The sequence below is a fragment of the Solea solea genome, chromosome 4 (genome assembly GCF_958295425.1).
Source record: "Solea solea chromosome 4, fSolSol10.1, whole genome shotgun sequence".
Classification (NCBI taxonomy): domain Eukaryota; kingdom Metazoa; phylum Chordata; class Actinopteri; order Pleuronectiformes; family Soleidae; genus Solea; species Solea solea.
In genome coordinates, this window is record NC_081137.1 from 2,332,534 (window position 1) to 2,354,307 (window position 21,774).

General features: G+C 42.6%; 1 protein-coding gene across 4 annotated transcripts in view; it reads left to right on the plus strand.

The window, feature by feature from the left end:
• tmem132e (transmembrane protein 132E) overlaps positions 1–21,774 on the plus strand; it is a 373,228-nt gene that overhangs the window by 321,433 nt on the left and 30,021 nt on the right. For all 4 annotated transcript variants that reach the window (XM_058626897.1, XM_058626899.1, XM_058626896.1 and 1 more), the window contains 2 exons: positions 2,109–2,252; positions 15,223–15,428. In XM_058626897.1, coding sequence (XP_058482880.1) covers positions 2,109–2,252; positions 15,223–15,428 — 350 coding nt within the window. The remainder of the gene's footprint in view (positions 1–2,108; positions 2,253–15,222; positions 15,429–21,774) is intronic.

Sequence of the window (21,774 nt, forward strand, 5' to 3'; positions counted from 1 at the left end):
AAAATGTTGCTAAAAGAACTTGAAATTAACGCCAGTTGATGTGACTGAATCCGACCAAAGCCCGACAATAGTTTTATGGATTTTTTGTCTGAATCTGGCTCCAACCCGACGTGCTCCAGTCTAGTATCCATGCTCTGATGTAAACAATCTGCACAAAGAACAAATAGGTCTCAAGTATTTGAGTCTCTAATGAGCGAGACGTCTGCCAAGCATTAGGTCGTCAGTGCCCGTGGCCATGTGTTTTTATAGGTTTTGACGCCTTGATGAGAACATGAGTCTCGTCTAATTTAAGCCTGCGACATGTAATGAGGAAAATCATCTTAACTACACTGGAAAAAGAAAACGGTTGGAATTGGTGACCTCAACAGGTGCTTCTTGTGTCTAATCTAAACCAAAACCGGGACATTTTTATTGCCACCTTTTTCCCACAAGTCCTTGAAATCCTTGAAAGTCGCCCTAAATGGGTCATTGAAAGTGCTTGAATTTTGTGAAGTTGATATCTAGGTCTCCCTTGTTTGTTATGACGGCATCGACTGTTTCTGATTCCATGCAGAACAATGAAAGTCCTTGAAATTGATGTCAACCGAGGTGTGGGAACCCCCTAGTGGATGAAAGTGGATGAAGTAGCCACCAGGGGGCTATTAACTAAGGACTTAATGGTGTCAATCACTAGTTTCAGCTCTTTTTCAATAGGCCATTAAGTCAATTTTGTAAATTATGTTCCCATTTAGAGGAGAATGTGAACACCGGTGTGATTGACGGCACGCGGCATCTGCGAACGCCAACGTGGCGACGGATAAAGTTGGGATTCTCCTTATATTACGGTTGTTAGTCGGTTGCCCCAAGAACCAAGAACGTCTCATGATGATCATGAAATTGGAACATAGAACGGTTTCAAAGAGCTTGTGCAAAAAGATCAATTTTAAATTTGCTATAGGTGCCGCTACGGAGGGGAGGGATTGCCAATTATGTTATTGATTATACAGCTGTGCGGCCTTATTGTATTGATCAGGCCAGAGCCTGAGCAGAGGTCGATGAACATAGGTATATCTGATAGTAGCAGTGGTTCACGATGCCTGATTTTAATCAAGTTGGTACTCAACGAGTGCGGGGGATTCAGACGCTGATAATGGACTTGTACGTGTTCCTACACGTGCTGCTTTAAGTCTTGTTTTTTTTTTTTTTGTCATCCTCTTTGCACAACTAAAACATAATTTATTGCAGGATACTTGGAGGTGAGGTTCAGTATCAGGCCTAAGGGCACTTCAGAAGCGGCTGCGTTTCTTTATTAACCTTCTGTCACACACACACACACACACACAGAAGATGCCTTGTGTAATATTGTTCATCCCTATAAATAAAGGATCATGCAGCTCAGTGGAAAATGAGAGAGTGGGAGGAAAGTCACTTTATGCTCAACGTGATTGTGGTGCCGAGATTTAAATATACCTGGGTTTTTTGATTTCAGGTAATTTGCATGGTTTAAGTGTCTCTCGTGCATCTCGTTCACCACAAATGAGGCAACTTGTTCCCCCCGCTGGAGCCGACGTGAGCTGCAAAAATAAAAGAACCACAGAAATTATTAATTTGCACTTCAGCTGGAGGCCTGGTGTGTGTTTTTAATTGGCTGTTTGCATTCCTGCGCTTTCGCTCTGTCGACCTCGTTTGTGCATCATGCATCAGAATTGTTTGAGGCCTAAAAGTTGTTGTTTTCATCACAGCTTGAAACCCTTTTGGTATTGACAATGTTTACTTCTATATTTCATATTAAGCACATTTGCTCTGTGAAATTGAATAATATTTCAGTTTTGCTACAGGTATCTCATGAATAAATCAACTATTAAACACAAAGATTTTCAGCAGTAATTAAGCAGCTTTTGACATATTTATAACGACAAATAGTTCTATGGACTTTGGTGTAGGAGAGTGTGCGGTTTACACAGCAGTTATTCTAACAATTGAACACAGTTAATTAAATTAAATGAAATTGGCAGGTGATAAAACACAGAGAAAGCAGCAATGTGGACATAAGGACCACATGATGCAAGGATGATCTATAACTGATTCTTGTGTTTCCTCTCTCTCTCTCTCTCTCTCTCTCCCCATAGGACACAGAGATTATCAACACGGCCATTCTGACCGGACGCACCGTGGCCATCCCTGTGAAAATGGTCTCCATAGAGATGAACGGCGCGGTCACTGACGTCTCCGCCTCTGTGCAGTGCAAGTCCTCAAATGAAGACATTGTGAAGGTACAATAAACCTGATTTCCTCAATCGTTTGAATCCGGGGGGGGGGAAAAGACATCAATTTTGGAGAAATGCACTTCTTTAAACTCCTCTGCTATTACTGCAGAGCAACATGGTGTGTGTGTGTGGGGGGGGGGGGGCCTAAAGACTTCATTTCTGAGCCGCACCATATGTACTCTTTGATTTAATCCCAGCCTGATGCCGGGGATCAAATCAATAAATGTTGATAAAACTCTGCACAGAAATCAGCGAGGTAGTAAAGGAGCAGTAAAAAGCCTCATGACATGCTTTTCTGAATCCACCGCATCGACCGATTTGCGAGCCGACACCTTGTCCACAGATTTCTGCCTCAGATGGTTTCGCCCGTGTAATGCGATTGGTGTTCGTTTAAGTGTGATGGCTGCGGGCGGATGTCACCGCGGCGGCCGCGTCCCGGTGCCCAGAACAATCACGGCTCAGACTCGCGGGGGGAATCCGAGCCGCGGCGCGTGCACGACAACAAGCCTCGTTTGTTGATTAAGCATATTAAAGTGGGATCACAACAACTTGCAGAGCACATTAGAGGCCGTGATTACTCCCTTATTATTTTCTCCAGTCAATTACAGTCATAATAGATTTCACCACAGGATGAGGGGGCGGGCACAGTGAAGCGGCGCTGTGCCGCGTCTGCGCCGGATTAAAACGATGGCGTGACCTTAAAAGATGTAAACAATTCATAAAGTATGTCATTACATTCAAATGCACAACGTCGGAGACAATGCAGACGGGCGTGACCGGCCTTTTACTGATCATTGTGCTCCACCGGGATGAAAGTAATTCATCACGCGGCGTAAAAGCACGTCGGAAAACAGCACAGACACACACGGTGACGCAGCTGGCAGGGAAGAAATGGTGTTCAGAATGCATCGGCGTGCCGCTTAGAGCTTTTAACTTGAGCAAAACAACAGGTGGAACATCTGCAGCGGCACCGAACGCCGTGTGTTACCGAGACACAATCAAAACATGCACACGGAGACACAAATCGGACCACAGGCAAGGCTGGGTAGACGAAGAAGAGAGAAACAGAACTAAGCACAGTGGCTGTAGGTAATAATAAGAAAAAGCAATATAGGAACAGCAGTGCAATCATGAATACATCGGTGGTTCTGAGCGCAACGTTACTGCAGGGGTGAAGCCGAGGAAAGTGCTTTTATCAGAGCGGCAACTCTGACCTCAGCCAACACGCACAGACACAGTTTAAAGGTCCACTGTGTGAAATGAAGGTTGCTTTATTGGCAGTCATTGATTATATTGCCACAGGGATGTTTTGTTTGAGTGTAAAATCACGTTTAAAAATTGAAATCATTTGCTTTCCGTAGCCTTACAAGCATTTACAGTATGAGTACGTATTCTTCTACAGCAGTATGGACGGACAGCAAGTCTTAATGAAGCAGAGTCTTGTAGCATCAACAAAGAAAACTGGCTCCACTCATGTAAAACCAACTTTAAAACATTCATATCAATGGGAACCTCAGCTTATTCTTCAGGCAGTGGTCTATTCTGACAAAGTCTGCCATCTTGTAACCGTAGAAACGTAGAAACATCCACATGTACTTGTTGACAACATCTTTTCTTGTATAGTGAGGGCGACCACCGTTCCTTGACGTGTTATGTCATCTGTCGTCTCACGTTGGATCTCACACATCCTTACCTACTGGACCTTTAAGTGTCACTCCATCATTTGTGAGTCAACATAAATGAAACAGCTGGTGATTACTGGCCTCGGGCTAATCTAAAGCTAACCGTGCTAATAATAAAACACAAACAGCGCACACACACACACACACACACATATGTTCTTTGTGGAAACAACATCTGGACTTCGGAACAATCTCAACTCTCAGCTCTCCCTGGACTTTTCCAACCAAAACAAACGCATGAGCATGAATGGTGAGGTTAAACTCTTCATTAGCACTTTTATTTTTGATATGTTGTAATCTCTCTTTTCTTTTATCTCCCGCAACTGATTTATTGTTTAATAATCCAAAGTTTAACATCCATAATGTTCTTTTTCCCCCCCTGAGATTTTAATGCGACTTTATTGGGGGAAAAAAAACTGCACAGCGATACGATACACCTGCTTTTTCAATTTCACACTCCCGTACTCTCTCTACGAGACCTTTTATTCATAATAAAAAGACAGTAAATTCTAGCAAAGCTTTTATTGAAGAGTGAATAGTGAGTATTGTCCCCTCTTCTTTATTTTTGGAGGAAAGTAATTCTCTCTCCAAATATCAGCTTCACCAAATTGTTTAAAGGTCGCGCTGAACCAAAGTCCACCGTCTTGTGACACCATGTTTCTGCAGAATCTTGGATGGACGAGCGAGCCAGAGCCTGCGTTTCACATTTGGAAGTATATTTGGCTCCGCCCATCTATACCTGAAGCATAAATCATGCTTCATATTGATTTTATGTGTTTTGTGTCATGAAATTAAAGTCATTTTAGACCTTGTTTTGTGATTGGACGGTCGTTCCCGTGGAAGTCCTGAGGTTCTACCGTAATGACAAGTATGTGGGCACAAAGCTCTATTTCTCTGCTTTCCAGTATACATCCATCCGTTTTCTACCACTTTATCCTCCATATGAGGGGCGCGTGGGGGTGCTGTGCCAATCTCAGCTGACATGGGGCGAAAGGCGGGGTCACACCCTGGACACATCAGCCCCTCCATAACTGACCATCTTAAAAACTTGACCACATTACCTTCTTGTATTTGAAGTCTGCCACGTGTCGAAAAGCCTTTTTTTCTGTCTTCCTCTTCCATTGAACACTAAAACTCTCTCATCAAGTCGGGGCTAATGAAATTGAAATCCTTTTCAGTGGTTTAGCAGCTCGTCAAGGTCAGGTCAGGCAGGTTTGATTGAATATTTTACAGACTGAGGCCACGAAACCATGAAGCTGTATCAGACACTGACGTCTATCATATTGGCTGTGAACGAATCCTTTCTTATTAAAAAGAGCCCAGTATATGTCCAATATACTGCGACGCTGATATATTGGACTCCCTCTTAATGTTTCCTGCCCCGCAGTGTGCTCGCGTTATCTCGTATACAAATTGGCCCAAAATAAATAGTCCTGCACAGCAGCGGGAAAACAAAATTACACTGTGAATTAAAGTCACAGTAGAGTTCAGATTAATGAGTTTGCCTGATGGGAGGGGCCCCGGCCGCGGCGTGCTCGATGCGGTGGGACGCCTTGCCTCAGCACGTCATTTATCATTTTTCATTATCCATTAAAGACAAGGCGTGTGCGATATTGAGTGAGCCTGCTCCAGTGAGCTTGCCATTGAACATTCGAGGCTAATTTAAAAATGAGACCTTCAGGCTCAGGAAATACACAGTCATGACAGTTCAATAAAAAATAAATAAATAAATAAAACGTCCCAAATCAAAGATTCACCGCGAGCGCGACAAAGATGGCATCCTCCATTACTTTGTTGTTGCTGCTTTCGTGCCGCACATTAGTCTCGTGCCAAAGTTGGTGATGGTCTCTTGAACTGATGTTTCACAACCTTTATTGCAACCTTATTTGTGAACACACCGTAAGAGCTACAATACATGCAAAAACAATGAAAACAATTAAAACTCTTATCAGCATGTTATTATTGCAACTTTTAACCCTTTTTCCAAGTATAATTACCATAACTTATTCCCTTAAAACATTAACCTTATAAATTAACTGTTTAAATTTCACAAACCATTTAAAATATCACTTTTAACTAAATCACATAAAAATTATCATTGAAATAAATGTGCTAAACATGACTTACATTAAATACAACAGCGCCATCTAGTGGGCGAAAAAGTTATCATTTACAAATAGAATAAACTCCGTGAAAAGTATATGAACACACAATTAACTCACTTAACTCAATAAACTCTACAAACCTTGTTCCCTCATTGACCGGGTGCTGATGAACCTTAAGCTTAATAAAACAAACAAACAAACTACTCCTGACCGAACATGTGCTTTTCTCCGTAATCGTCTGAATAGTTGTTTTTCGACGGTTTCATACGCTTTACGTTACTTATTTCCGATTTCCACATTAGCATATTTCAAATTAAAAGCATGAGAACTATTATTTCAAAATAAAATGACACATTGACAACAAGGTCATTTACAGAGACGAAGATCACGAACAAATGCCGGCTTTCAGCAGCTAAATACATATGATATGATATTTTATACATTTCCTTTGCTAAATGTTGGAGATGAACACTTTATGTTTTCAGGGATTTTTAAGTCTTTTTAACTGATCTACAGTTCGCCATTGCTCGCTTTGCAATCACATTGCAAGCCTGCAACTCAAACAGCATTGACACTAAAATAAATTTCCAAAACTTCCTCCAAATAAAGCTTTATTTTCAGCCCTGCATTCTCATTTGGATGTTTTCCAACCCATCAGCCAGCCAGCCCCCCCCCCCCTTCTCCAGAGAGTAAAAAATAGGTAAAAAGCTGTAATTTTTTTCCTCGACAGACACTTTTTCTTTTATTTTTTATTAATATACTTTGGAAATAACTAAGCCGCGGTGTGCTGCAAGAGCCTTCTGTAGATAAGACAAACCTACGCGTGCACAGTGTGCATGTGCTTTATTCAGGCAGTAAAAAGTGTGGGGGGGGGGAAGAGAAGAGAAGGAGAGAATGATGGGAGAATGTGTGTCACAGGGCAGAGGGAGCTCGCTGGCCATCGTGGGCAGCAGACATCATCCTCCTCCCTGCTGCTGCTGCTGCTGCTGCTGCTGCTGCTGCTGCTGCTGCTGCTGCTGTGACTCATATAACCCATCATGCAGGCAGAGATAAGGCCTGTATGTGGCCGAAGGCTCCTTCTTTTACTCCGTGTCACACTTCTGTATGAATGTGGAGCACTGAAAGGGCCAATGTGTAACGTTTAGGAGGCAGATATTGAATATACGAGACCCATGATGTTTGTCCAGGTGTATAATCACTGTTTGGTTTTCGTAGCCTTAGATTAAGCCTTTTTATTTATGTACTTTAGTCGAGCTTTGCGGTGCCCACCATCTTCCACAGCCATGTTTTCACAACACCTCAGCAGAAGAGGAGTTGGTATTATGGTCTGTATTTATATAGAGCTCTTTCTAGTCTTGACGAGCCGCTTTACGCTACAGTTTTCACCCATTCACACGCTGCAACATGGGGTTAAGTGTCTTTGCTCAAGGACACATAGACTAGCGACCCAGGAATTGAACCCACAACATCCTAACTCCTCACTTTTGATACGTAAGTATAGTAAATGTCATATACTTAAAATACTTTTACTTTGGTAATATTATAAAAAATGACTTCAACTTCTACCAAAGTCATTTTCTGTTAACATACTTGTACTTTTACTCAAATATCCCTTTAAAAGGTACTTTATACAAGACTGTAAACTACACAAATGGGCTCTTCCATTATACAGATCTAGCACTGCTACTGGAAACTAATTGGGGGAACAGATTTTGTGACAACAAACTTCTTCTAATTCCGTCCTCAAACTTGTTTCCCTCCTGTTTCACCTTTGCACTGTACCTGTGCACCAAGTCGATCTTTGGAGAGAAAAAAATAAATAAAAAGCAGACTGAGCCTTGACCTCAAACCCATGCAACACCTTTGGGATGAGCTGGAGCAGCGACTGTTCGACAGGCTTTATCAGTGGTTGACCTCACTAATGCTCTTGTGGCTGAATGCGAGCAAATCCCTGCAGCCGGGCTCCGAGCTCTGGTCGAAAGCATTAAAGCGGAAGAGTGGAGGCTTTTTTAGTACGAGATTAATACCTGCGGTTTAGAAACAGCACCACGGGCGACGTAAGCTTCAGGAATCACACAAACAAGCTTCATTTATTTGAAATATCTCTCTCTCTTCAAAACAAGGTGGTGATGGCCGCATGTTTTGGAGCTGAACCCAAACTGATGTGTTATTTTCTGTATAGTAACGCTGGCATTCAATCAATACTTGACATGACATCCCAGTTTTAGGATCACATTTTTGTACTTTATTAATACCAAAACTGGACACGTTGTTTGCATGCATTAGATTAGATTAAATTAAAATGGTGCCACACAATTTGTGTCCAAATTGGACCCAAACCTAAGTACCAATTCAAATGATTTGACTGAATCTGGACCATCCTGTTGGGTTCTGTTGGGTTTCTTCAGGTGAGAAAAGCCTGAAATCGATGTAAATGGGACATTTTATGTTGCGCCATAAGTCATTAACCTCTATTAGAGCAGGAAGGGGTTTAAAGACCACTCTTAGTGCCACTCCTGTGTACCTAAAAAAGTGGCCAGCGAGTGCTTTGTTTGATTTGACAATCCTTTTAAAGTACACTTGTGACTCTGCAGTTTATGAAATGAATAAGGAATATGCAAGTTTTTAAATCACCCCCCCGTAACTGTTTCCAAAAAGGCCCCAAAGTCCCAGCGTTCCTGAACACGTCATTTTTCACCCTCGGCATCATTAATACAACAAACAACGGGCTAATGAAGGCTGCCTCATTTAGCTAACAGAGCTAAATGAACTCATCGGTTTAAATGCTCTTGAAGGCAGAAACGCTCCATAACGGCCACAAGACACAATCGCGCTAATGCTAGCCATATGTCAGCCGTCATTCGGCGCTCATTTGATACATATGTTATCCCTAAATGGAAACTCGACTTGGCAGAGTGTCGTGGCACTTCATTTACTGAATATTCAAATTGGACAATAAAGGCGCGGGTAATTGTGGCTCCTGTTTGGAAACACATGGCGCCGCAGCCGCCAGCGGACGCGGACGTCACCAAAGATGGCTCCATTCTTCTTGTTTATTCTTCGCTTTGTGTGTCATTGACATTGAGACGTGGGCGAGGAAATGACTCTGCGATGGAGAGAGAGCAGGCGCAGATACAGGACCAGGGTTTTTGCGGAGAGAAAACATTTGGTGTATTTTAACTTTCAAACACCAACATGGGGGTGGGGGAAAAAAAAGAAACAATCTTCTGGACCAGGCAGCTTGTACATCCATGACACATCCATGCCTGTAACCATGGCAATAAGAGTGCAGTATGCTCCATGTCTTGACCTTTCCTGCTGTCTAATAAAAGACAAATTTCTAGTCTATAAATTTAGAAACATATACTGCCTTATCAGAGTATCTGCAGCTGTCTATCCTCGACTATTGTACAACAAAATACACCGAGAACCCTCGTCAGAGAACACAGAGACACATCTATTGATGTTTCATTATATTTGGTGATTGTCTTGTAGGGAGATCACAGATTAGTTCATGTGAATTTTAGCTTCACATCTTTTCCTAATTATCTCTGCCTACCTGTCGTTCTCCTGATGGGTTTAGTCAGTCCTGTGACTGGTCGTTTACCTTTTATCAGTTTCATTTGAAATTAAAGACAGAATGGAGCTCTGCATGTGAAGAGTCCCATTGTGTTTTCTTGGAGAATCTTTGACGGCGTAGCTGAAATGATGCCATTGGGTTATCTTATCTCTCAGCCTCAGAGATTAAAGCATCCCCCCCCCCCCCCCCCCCCCAGAGCAGGTGTAACAAACACGGGGAGCTGAGCTAGAAGGAAGTGGGTATTTATTAGGCTGAGAGTGTCTCAAGATCAATTAATGGTTTCCATGTCCTTGTGGCTGTGAGAGGTATAAATTTCTTCAGCGGCCTGAGTCTGCAAGGGTTGACACAAATGTCCATGTGGAGCCTCAAGATTTGGAACATTCTTGCTGTGTGTGCTGTAGTTTACTCCACATCTCAATGTTCCTGAGCACAATTCATCAAAGCAGCTTTCCTTCTTGCTTCCAGGAGGTCACAGCGATGTGCGGAAGATCCATGATTGTTGTATGTGCAAGTGTGCAGGAGCCTGCTGCTTATGTTCTTCTTCTATTGGCCTCTCCCTTTAGGGGTCGCCACAGCAGATCATCTGCCTGAACCCTCTCTGTGGTCTTCCTCCTTTCCTCTCCATCATCCTTTTGTCCAATATAATCACTATCCCTCCTCTGCAAGTGACCAAACCATCTCAACCTTGACTCTCTTACTTTATTTCCAAACCTGAGCTGTCACTCGAATGTACTCAGGTCTAATCCTGTCCATCCTGGTCACTCCCAATGCAAATCTCCGCATCTTAAGTTCTGCCACCAACAGCTCCGCCTCTTGTCTTTTAGACGCTCCACCTTTTCACTTGTGCTGCTCTCCTCCTGTCACACATCAACCCTGACACTCGTCTCTGCCCTGCCCGCTCTGTCTTCTTCATCTGTCTTGTGCACTGTCCATTGCTTTGGACGGTTGACACCAGGTGTTCTGTCTTGCTCTCACTAACCTTCATTCCTCTTCTCTCCAGTGCAGACCTCAGCTTAGCCCTTAGTCTGCTGGTAATATGCTCTTCACAGTTTTTTCCTGGAGTATGACCATGGCTTTGCAAAAATGTGCTGCTGGATTGTGATGGATTGAAATGGTTCCACTGGTGCCTCACAGCAAGAATGTCCTCTGTTTGAAACCTGGTTTATCCTGTGCCCTGATCTTTTTTCTTTTCTTTTTAAAAATAATATAATCTTCAGTTGAACCAATTTCTTTGCAAATGGATAATTATTTCACATACAACCAAACTATGGGTTGCGTATCCCCAGGTGTCCTTAGACCCCATTTTGAGAAACACTGGTAGAGAGGATTCCTACTGACTTGCATATAAAAGGAATAGGATGCAGTGATTTACTTGTCTCTGACGAAAACCTGTAAGTTCAAAGGGTCACACAGCGGTGCAGTGGCTCGTGGCTGTTTCTCTAAAGTTACTCCCACAGTCCAAAAACATTTCAAATTGAGGATTATGGTAATTAGACACTCTAAATTGACCGTGGATGTGAGAGTGAATGGCTGTTTGTCTCTGTATGTTGGCCCTGTGGTGGACTGGTGTCCTGTCCAGGTGGTACTCTGCCTTTTCGCCCTATGTCAGCTGTTAATTAGCTCAGTAAAGACCCTCATGTGGAGGATAAAGAGGTAGAAAATGGATGGATCAGAACTGTGTAAAGTAGCTAAATTTCTCCTTGTGAGATGTTACACTGGAACAATACGTTTCCAGTAAAAAGTGCTCAAGATAAAATAAAAATCACTATCCTTTCTACATTTGTGGCTCTAAGTGAATCACACTTCAATAAAAAGGCACTAACCCACTGAAACACTCTCTTGAAGGACAGAAGCTGCTGCCTTTACTGGAACCGATTGGGAAATTAATTCAGTTAATGTTATGGAGTAAATGTGTGAAAGGCCCTTAGGTGTCTTCACCTTAATTAACCCGGCCTCCGCGTCATGTGACCAGTACACGAAGACGGCACTTGCACTCGTCCCGATGATCTTTCTCCACCCAGGCAATCTGCTGGCACCATGGAAGATGCCACAGCACATTAGCAGCAGCGTGATGGCATGTGGCGGCTTGCTGTGTGAAAGCCCCTCCTCGCCGAGCCCCCGCCGTGCCACTGACACCCAGAGCTGCTAACAGCTTTTGACTTGCAATTAGCCAGCCAAGTTTATCAGCGGCAATGGGAGCTGAAGCATTGCTGCTGCAGCGAGGGCGTGTTTTTCAACAGCGTGTGCACTCATTGTGCACGTGTCTTTAGGGTAAAAAGGAGGGCACATCAGACAGATGTTCAGCAAGTCGCGCTGTGATTAATCAAGGTGGCCGGGGTCCACTCCTTCCCTTTCTTCTGCAACTCTCTTCACGCAGATAAGACAAATCAGCAGACACAACAATAACACTGGGGCAGCCCATAAGGTCAAACCCTGAAAAATTGCATTAACTCAAGCAGAGGGGAAGACTGTCATCTTCAGAGTTTCTTCCACCGCACACCCTCTCCCTCTCCCTCCACTCAGGGCCTGTCTGCATTGAAGGGGAATTATATCACCGACCTCCTCCCAGTTATGATGAATCCCCAGCCCTGAGAATACTGGCCGGCCCGACCTCCATTTGCCGGAGATTAGATTCTCTGATTACAATGCCAGCTACCTCCCACCACTAGATAAATCTTCTATGGGAGCCCAAAAGCAAAGCCATCCAGATCCATGGCAGTTAATAATTTAGTGTTCGAGGGGGACAAGTATTTATGATAATTAAAATTGAGCTGGAGAGATTCTCTTTGGACTCAATAGGACAGGTTAAAAATGGTTTTAAGTTGAAAATGGCATTTGTTAAGACTTAAAGTGGAAATAAATCTCTGGACAATATGACTGTGGTTCATTATTTTACTTTATCTTAGGCTAGATTTAGCGCAACAATCAAACTTAACATTCTACTCACAGCCACTGCAGCCAGACGCCGTGACTGTTAATGTGAAAAACTGATGACACAGCATGTGGCTGCAGTAGATGCTCATCATAAAACACTGATGACACAGTGTCTGACTCAAGCAGAGCTGAGTCAAACATCCATGCCACGGCATCTGGCTACATTGGCTGCTAACATCAAACACTGAGGCAAGGCAAGTTTGTTTTTTATTTGTATAGCACTATTCATACACAGGGCAACTCAAAGTGCTTTACAGGGGCTTTACTGAGGACAAAGTGTTTGGTTTCTGGTGCCATTGCAGCTAGCTATGGTTAATGCTACAGTCATACTCTGATACAACGTTGGTTGGCTACAGTAGTTGCTAAAGTCAAACACCAATGTCACAGCCTGCGGCTTCAGTAGCTGCTAAAGAAACACTGATGTTACATTGTCTGACTACAGTAGCGGCTAAAGTCTAGTCCAGTGGCTGGCTATAGTAGCTGCTAACACCAACTAGCGACACCACAGCATCTGGTGGCTGGCTATAGTAGCTGCTAACGCCAACTAGCGACACCACAGCATCTGGCTACAGTAGCTACTAAGTCCAATACTACAGTGGCTGGCTGTATTAACTGCTAATGTCAACTTGTAAAGCCACATCATCTGGCTATAGTAGCTGCTAACGTCAAATAGACATTCTTTTATCCTTAAACACCACCATTTTGAGCTACAGTTGCTTCTAAATTTGTCAAACACTGCTCACAAATACAGGAGCTGTTTATTATTTTGGAATATTAGCCTTTATTAGCAGGGATTAGCAGGGATTAGAACACCCAGAGACGTCAGAAGAAGGAATTTCCTCACGTTGTTCTTTTGTTGTCTCCTTGAATCTCTGCTCAAAAATCCATGTCTTATTGTCAGTAAAGGAAATGCTTTAGTCTAAATAAATAAAATGAAGTTAGACAGTTATATTTAGTGCTTCTTTTCCACTTTAAATAAAAAAAAAATCTCCACATATTGAATTCATACTTCATGCTTTGCTCACAAATCACATCACGCGACATGAATGTCACACGAAAGGTGAAACGTGTGCATATGTTTACGATGTGTCGTGTCGGTATATTATGAACTAAAGTTCACCTGAAATGCCACGCTGCCGTCAGCCTTCATGTTATATGAATTGTGTTTTTGCCTAAAAGCTTTTGTTGGCCTATTATGTATTCGTATAATTGTTCATAGATCATTATGCAGGGAATGGGCAAGATGGATGGTGGTGTTAGGATGTGGTTTGAATGCCTAATTTGCACTGTACATGCTCAGCAAACACTTGGTTATTTAGAAGTGCTAATTTGACTGTCGAAAAGATGCAAATTAGATAAGAGAACGATTCACAGCAAAGTAAGCATTGTTTACAGCCGTGGGTTCTCAGCTCTGTGTCTCACAGTAGCCGCTTTTCACTTTCCACGCGTCAGCTTCAGGATTGTAAAATCAGCTGCTGCTGCTGCTGCTGCTGCATTTGGAGCCTCATTGCACACACTTTGAGGAGCATGAATCGACACTGTGCTAAATATCAACATAAAGCCCCCTTTTTAAATGGCAGTTTCCGCCGTATCACAAACGAAACACGCGGCATCATCTCATTTACACTGAGTGCTATCTGCTTAACGCAGGCGGCTTCAGTTTGTGCAGAAGGTTTTAAAACACCCGCCTCTGACGCGTCTGCCACAAATCCAAATTGATTTTGTTGTGCTCACAGCTTTGACATTTAGCAATTTCAAAAATTAAACAGGAATTACTGTATATCTTTCCAGAAACAGTGTGCCCATCACAGGCGATTGCTCAAAGACAGCAAGGGAAGCTCTGCTCCCCGTAAAATGACATAAAATAAATGGTCAATTACGCACTGTTGTGTTTACATTTCATTACTAAAAGTGCACTGGAACGCGATCAACTGTGTGACTAGTTTGTTCAGATCGTCTGACGCAATTTTCTTCTCATACGTTCTTGTAGCCGCACGTTGTGTTAAAACCATTGGAAGTTCACCTTCAATTCATCTCTGTGAAACAGCACAGAATAGCTTTTTCTCACTGGGCGAATGCATGATGATCGGAGGAACTATGTGAAAGGTGGAACCACTTTTTGTTTGACAACGCTGGACAAACATTGGGCAACCTGATGTTGGTTTTTCTCTCACAGTCGTCATCCGTACTGTTTCTTAAGAAGATAAATCCTACGTTAGTCTTTTTTTTTTTAATGAAATGTCACACGCAGAATAGATGTGTTGCCTTATTACAGAGACAGATGTTTTTAAAAGACCGAAGAAGTCGAGTAAATCTAAAAACCTGCAAAACTACACATCTATACTGTCGTACCTCCCCGTCATCGTCATCAGATTTGGTTGAACTGTTTTTTTTTCCCCGACATCTGAAAGTACACGCAGAGATGATTAATGAGCCCCAAACTTTCACATCACATTCAGATCCATAAAAGATCTTATTCCTCGCTCTCTCTTTTTTTTTCTTTTGCTTTTGCTGAAAGTACCAACCTTGAAAAGCTCGCCGATGAATTGTGGAAGTGACAGCCGCAGTCATACGGCGCCGTACATCATCACATATCACTTAGATGCTCTTCCACAGATGTCACCATTACCATATAGATGGTCCCCGACTTCTGACCTTGATCTCGTCTGCCCTAGGTGTCCATGAATTGCGACTACGTGTTCGTCAACGGGAAGGAGACGCGGGGATCCATGAACGCCAGGGTCATCTTCAGCTACGAGCATCTGAGCGCGCCGCTGGAGCTGACGGTGTGGGTGCCCAAGCTTCCTCTACAAGTGGAGCTGTCTGATAACAACCTCAGCTTCATCAAAGGTTGGAGGGTTCCAATCCTGCCTGACCGGAGGTAAGGCTTTGCAGATTCGTATTTAAATTTACAGTTTTATGCAACTTGGGTCATATTTTCATAGCTTTGGCATCTGGAATAAAAGCACAGTGTACGTATCAGGTTAACAGCTGTCATGTGCAAACATGAGCGGGAGTCAGATGAGCAGACGAGTTGTAAACAAACATGAAAGTGCTGTAAAACCGTTATTCTCCCACCTGGTCCTCGGTCAATGCATCGACTTTGAGCTTTACCTTTAACCTCGTCATGAAACGGGGATTTATCATACCCACTATAAGTTCTACAGTGAATTTGTAAAGTTATATACAAAGCTCTTGCTGAACTTGTTGTTTCCAGAGCTGATATAAATGTCTCACAGGCCTTCAATGTAATAACAATATTTGTACGTCTTGTATATAAGGACTTATTTCCACAGTAATCATTGTCCACAATACAAAAGTGCAACGAACACTGCATTCTTATAGTGCGGGGAACTAGAAAGCAGTCCTCTGTGTTTTCCAGGAAATCTGTGTCTGTGTGTTTATGTCGCTGCTTGTTTTGGTCCAATTAGATGCTGTGACTCAAGCACCCGGCAGAAATGTAGCCTGTGAAATGAAGCTGTCAAGTGCAAACTGATGCACGCGGCTGCCATGTATGTGTCACACTTATCTCAACACATTCTTTACGACGAGTCTCAGGCTGTGCCTGAATTTGACTTTGAGAAAGCAGACTGAGTACGAGCTGCACCAACTGATAATTATTGATATCTTCAGACTCCCAGGCACTGTCAGTGTTACTTGGAATTCAAAGTGCTAGTCAGACTGAAATAGATCTTAAACTGTCGTAGAGACACTGCAGAGAACCCATTTTGCGTCCGACCTCTTCTTCCCAGACATTAATCACCCGGCCAAACCACGGAAACACCGTGTATACAGGTATGTCGACCAATTGTGTTGTTTTACTGACGCAACTGATTTGTGATCGACGTACGGACTTAAAACGTGCAGCTCAGAGGAAGATATCAAGCTAACAGACAGTTTTACGACCATCTATGTGCTATAGTGGGAGGAGCCAAAGGCCAGATTCGAAGATTTGAAGATTAAATGAGTAGGGGTGTTTGAAACCTTAAGTTAAGAATTTGTTCGGTCATATTTGACCAATGATAATATATGTGTAGTTTCTTATGTCCTGGCAACCATTAAAAGTGATTTAATGTGGGTTTCCCTATTTATTTAGACCAGAGCCTCATCGGGTCAGTCCAGAATAACTGCTTGAAGACATTTACCACAGTGGCGTAGTAAAATCTGTTTTTGTTTTTAAATGAAACTGCCAATATTTTTGTTCTACAGCCACATAAGATTGTGACGTCTACATGTGTCATTGTTATTTGCTTTTATTCCTATAAGGAACCCTGGCCATGTCGATATTATAGCAGGAACCCGGTGGGCAATAAAAAACAAATGAAGGTGTTTGCTACAAGCCTTGAAAAATATATGTAGAATAAAATGGCACCGGTGGGAGGGTAATGTGGTTCGCGCCTCGACCCCTGATGAAAAATGTGGTCGTAGGTTACGAAACCTACGCTCATTAAAATACTCCGGCATTGTCGTATTGCACGGCGCTGTAACAAACGGGCCCCCAACCCTTCATTTAGGAAATGTTTAATGGGAGCACTAACGCTCACGGGGGTGGCTGCTGTCGTCGCTGCTGGAGTTCATCATCATGCACCGAATCCATCTCCACCCCGGCCCGAATACAAATGGCATTTTTGAAGAATGGAGGTGTTTCAAATGACCCAGAGTACTTGGAAAACAGCCTAATTTTTCAGACATCCCCAGTGAGCTATGGCAGGGTTTAAAGGTATTAGTTTGATATTGAAAATATGTCTTAACAGACTTATGGCTCTTACAGAACAAGTATCTTTAGTCGAGCATCAAAGAAAGACTGTGTGGCTAACTGGAGCCCGACTTCTAGCTTAAGAGTATTAGGGCCACATGTAAAAACGACTGAAAGAAAGGAATAAAAACCAGCATGAATTACGAGATTATAGTCAGAATATAAGTATAAGTATGGTTGATAAGGGCTAAGACGTGATACAGTAGGGTTATATTATTTTCATTTAGTGCTCCTTGGCTACATTTATATGACAGCAGTTTACTTTTTAGAGGTAGATATTGCACCAAACATGGTAAAAAAAATAAAAAAGAATTAAAATTCAATACATTATTCCCACTTTGGTGCTTTAAGGCCCAGATAATCCCTGCAGATGAGATTTCATATTTGTGCTTGTATCAGATTTGCGAGTTTTACAGACCTTGTTATTTTGAGCAGTGCTTCGCCAGTGGTCTCAACAGGTATAATTCTCCGGTAATGATATTATATTGTTTTTCAATTGTTCCCTGAATATAAGTAGTTGCCTCAGACAGATTGCTGTGGGTTTTAATGTTTGTTTTTCGTGGAAAAAAAAAAACAAATCCCCAGAATTCCTCCAGCTCATTTTCAATACACATATCCTTTGTGGCTTCATGAAAACAATAATCTTAGACCCCTCGTGGGCTATTTTAGTTTGTCACACAGATGGGGCCGAGGATTTCTTTTCCCTGCAGGTAAAGCATTGTCATGGAGATTTGCTGAGGCTGTAGCTAATGATCTTTACGTTTCCCTGCAGGTGTTTGGTGCATCAGAAAACTGCAGATGCTTTTCGCCGTGCAGATATTTGAAGCCACAGATGCTGGTGCAGTCTGTTTTTTAGTGACATCAACGGGGTTAATGTTGATGTATGTCATAGACGTTGCTATCGTGCATGCGGCAGGATCATAGCAGGCTGGCTAGGAAATTTGAAATGTACTGTATTAAGAGGTGATGACAACACCAGATAATGAACGTATGTGGGAGATGGAGACATAAGAATCATGTCCAGCAGGAAAAGCAAACAAAGTCAACAAAAGCAAACAAAAGCAGGTTCTGGTTTTGTGCTTCTCCATCCATAAATTATTTAGCGCCTTGTCTTGTTGTCAAAGCAGTGTTTGCTGCGGTTGCCATAGAAATGTACCGGATTTCAGTTTCTTCGCAAGCTTCCTGGAACTTTTTTTTTTTGTCAGATACAAACATTTCACATGTAATGACAGCCGAGGAGTTTAAGATGCTGACTGTGTTATCACATAATTCCTCAGGGGGACACGGATGTGGAATACCATCCCTGATGTCTCTCTCTCTCCGCTCACTTCCTCGGCGCTTTCTACCGACTCATCTGAAACAGACCCCCCAAAAAAACAAACATATGGCAATTTAATACATGGACACATGCATTTCCTGAATGGCACGTTCATTTATCTTACATGTGGTGCTCGTTTGATGTAATAAAAACTCTAAACGACGCGTAAATTAAATCACCTTGGACTTTTAAGACTCGCCAATTCTTCGCCACTCGCAGAAATAGCAGCGCAGACGCGTGTTATTAACCAAACAAGACAACCGCTGTCGACTGCCAGCGACGTCTGTCGTGCCAAATCGCCAAAGGAGGGAAAGAGCAGACAGCAAGTGACAAGATTCATGACAAATCATCTTAATTTTGAGAAAAGTGGGCTCTGACAATAGGTCTGACGGGGTTTTTGTTTTCAAAGTAAGCACTCTGATACAATCTTTGCGATTATTCCACTGAATTATCGTCTTTTCACCAACTCCCCTCCCTCTGACGATCGCTCCGTCTCTCTTTCGCTTATGTTCCCCGCCTTCTCACGAGCGCTCTCACTCCTTAACGCGACCTCTAACCTCCCACATTCTTTCCCCTCGCCTCCTTAACTCTTTTATTTTTCCTTTTTCCATCCCACGTCCCCTCACTTCGGCAAAGTGACACAGTCTGAGCTCTCTCAGCCTCTCAGCCTGCAGTGGTGCTTTTGCTAGAGCGCTGCAGAATTGCTCACTGGCTGCATTATCCAGGAACATGCTCTTAAAAAAAAGAGAAGGGGGGAAGAAAGTGTAATCGGGCAGACAGCTCGTGTGCACTGAAGCTTCAGCTTGTACAGTTGTACCCAGGACTCTAATAGGATCAGACAATATTCTTCTTGGGGAGAAAATATATCAGGTAACAGACTCAGCATGGTAAACTTGCACTGACCTGAGTCGAGGAGTTGTGGAACTCTTTGACAGAGACAGAGGAGGCACTGTCTCATTGGGTTTTCCCATCTACCTTCAACCGAACGAGTAAGCGAGTTTGTTTCCAGCGTGTGCTGTGGATTTAACTCACTTACCTTCTCAGCACAATAGAAAGTCCGCGTCCTAAAGTCACGCCAAAGGCACGCCGCAACACCAAAAACACAAACACCACAGAGGGAAAGCTACGTTTGCCAGGTATCCAACGCTCGCTGGAGGAAACATCAGGTGTTGATTGTGATCAGGGTTACAGACTGTGAGTTTAAAGGGGAATTCAGGGCTTTTTCAGCCTTAATTCCATCATAATACCAAGCTGAAGTGACTCAGATCCAATTTTTTTGGAATGACATCTGATCCCTGATCAGTTTCTCTTCAGTATGTGGTCTTAGGTCAGATCAGAACCTCAACCTATACCTTCAACCTGTACTGCAGAAAGTGCAAGAAATTCAAACAACAATGTAGAGGACATGGTTCTCAAACTGTGGCATGTGTACCAGCAGTGGTACGCAAGCTCCCTCTGGTGGTGCTTGTCGCTGACTTTGCTCACTCTATTTACACCGCTATATTTTAACGTTGGCGATCATCGTGTTACGACTAAAAGAGCAAAAGAATATTTTCTCAGGTGGTACTTGGTTGAAAAAGTAACCAATAAGGGATTAATAAAAGTACTTCTTATCTTCCATATTTCCTGCTTTAATACCGCGTGGTCTCACAAATCCATTCTTGTTATATCTTTTAGTTTGAACTCCACCGACTCACTTTTTATTATATATATTTCTAAATTTAAAAGTCCAACCTGAACTAACCCTGTTGATTATGAGGGTTTTTTTTTACTGTACATTCATATTTTACAGATCTCCAGAACTGTGGAGGACACTATAAAAGTGTTTTTATAGGCTCAATTGTCCTCCTCTGTAATAAATCTGTCAGATTTTGATTTTTTTTTTTATCTGCTAGTTATTTCTCTTGTCGTTCCACGGACGATGCCCTAATTCTGCTCCTCACCCCCAACTGTCTTGACTTTAAACAAGTCATTAGAGGTAAAGTATTCAGATGTGCACCTTGACTGCAACGACATAAAACTTCTTTAATGAATCTAAAAAAGTTCTCTGCTCGGGAAAGAGGTGGAGTTCATCGCAGACAGGTTGTCAATCTGTTATGGAGCCATTTAAATTTCGTGTTCTCGCCACTTCCCCAAACCTATTTTTGGAGTGTGGGAGAAAAAAAAACCTGAGAGCCCAGAAAAAAACAAACACACACACACACAGATGAAAGAAAACGTACAAACGCATCAAAAATCTATAGATTTCTTAATTTAGAGATGGAAAATTGCTGCCACTGTTTTTACATTTACGCCTGTCATTCTGCCCATGAACAGAAATTGGCAGCGTCCTCACCAGATATAGGTGTACTAATAAAGATTAAAGTAATTTGAAGAAGCTAGTAAATCAACAACAAGAGCATTTTAATATTTTCCAACAAAGGCATCACTTTGAGAGTTAGAACTCGAACCGTGGCTGAATTTGCTGCAGTAAAACCAGGCTGCTTCACTCCTTGCACCAAGGATGATAAAAATCTGTGGATTATCATCGTCTCCCTGACTTTATACATGCAATTTACACTTCTGCTCTCACTCGTCAGACACTTCCTTCCTTCAGTCATTTCCTCTTCATTAAACTCATAATGGCTTTGTCGACGACGTTCTCAGGAAATCACACAAGACTCTATTTTTAAAAGTAACATACGCAGCCGACCGTAGACAGAGACGCGATAAGTCCACGACCCGGTCACTTCACGGGGTGAACGTTAGGTTGCTTGATACATGCAGGTACCTTAAATGACCCGTGAGAAAGCCCTTTAATTCCTGAAGATCCTCTAATCCGATGGTACAAAGAAAGTCCTTCAAGGAAAGTCTTGGCAGCGATCGCGTTAACGCCTCTGCACTCGGGCATCTTTCCTAATGAATGGGTAGCGAGCCCTGACCATGGAATCATCAGCCGAATGTGAGGTTTTCTTTTACTTCACACTTGCAAAGGTTTAAAAACCTTTATTTTCAGCTCCGTCCAAACACATGACGACAATTGAGCTTAATAGATTCATGTATTCCTGTCTATTGGCTTGATGCTATTATCTATCTCTTCCATACTTGTTTCGAAGCTCGTGCATTGGTTGAAATTCAGTTGAAACTGCTATCGGGTTCAAATCGCCTCTAATA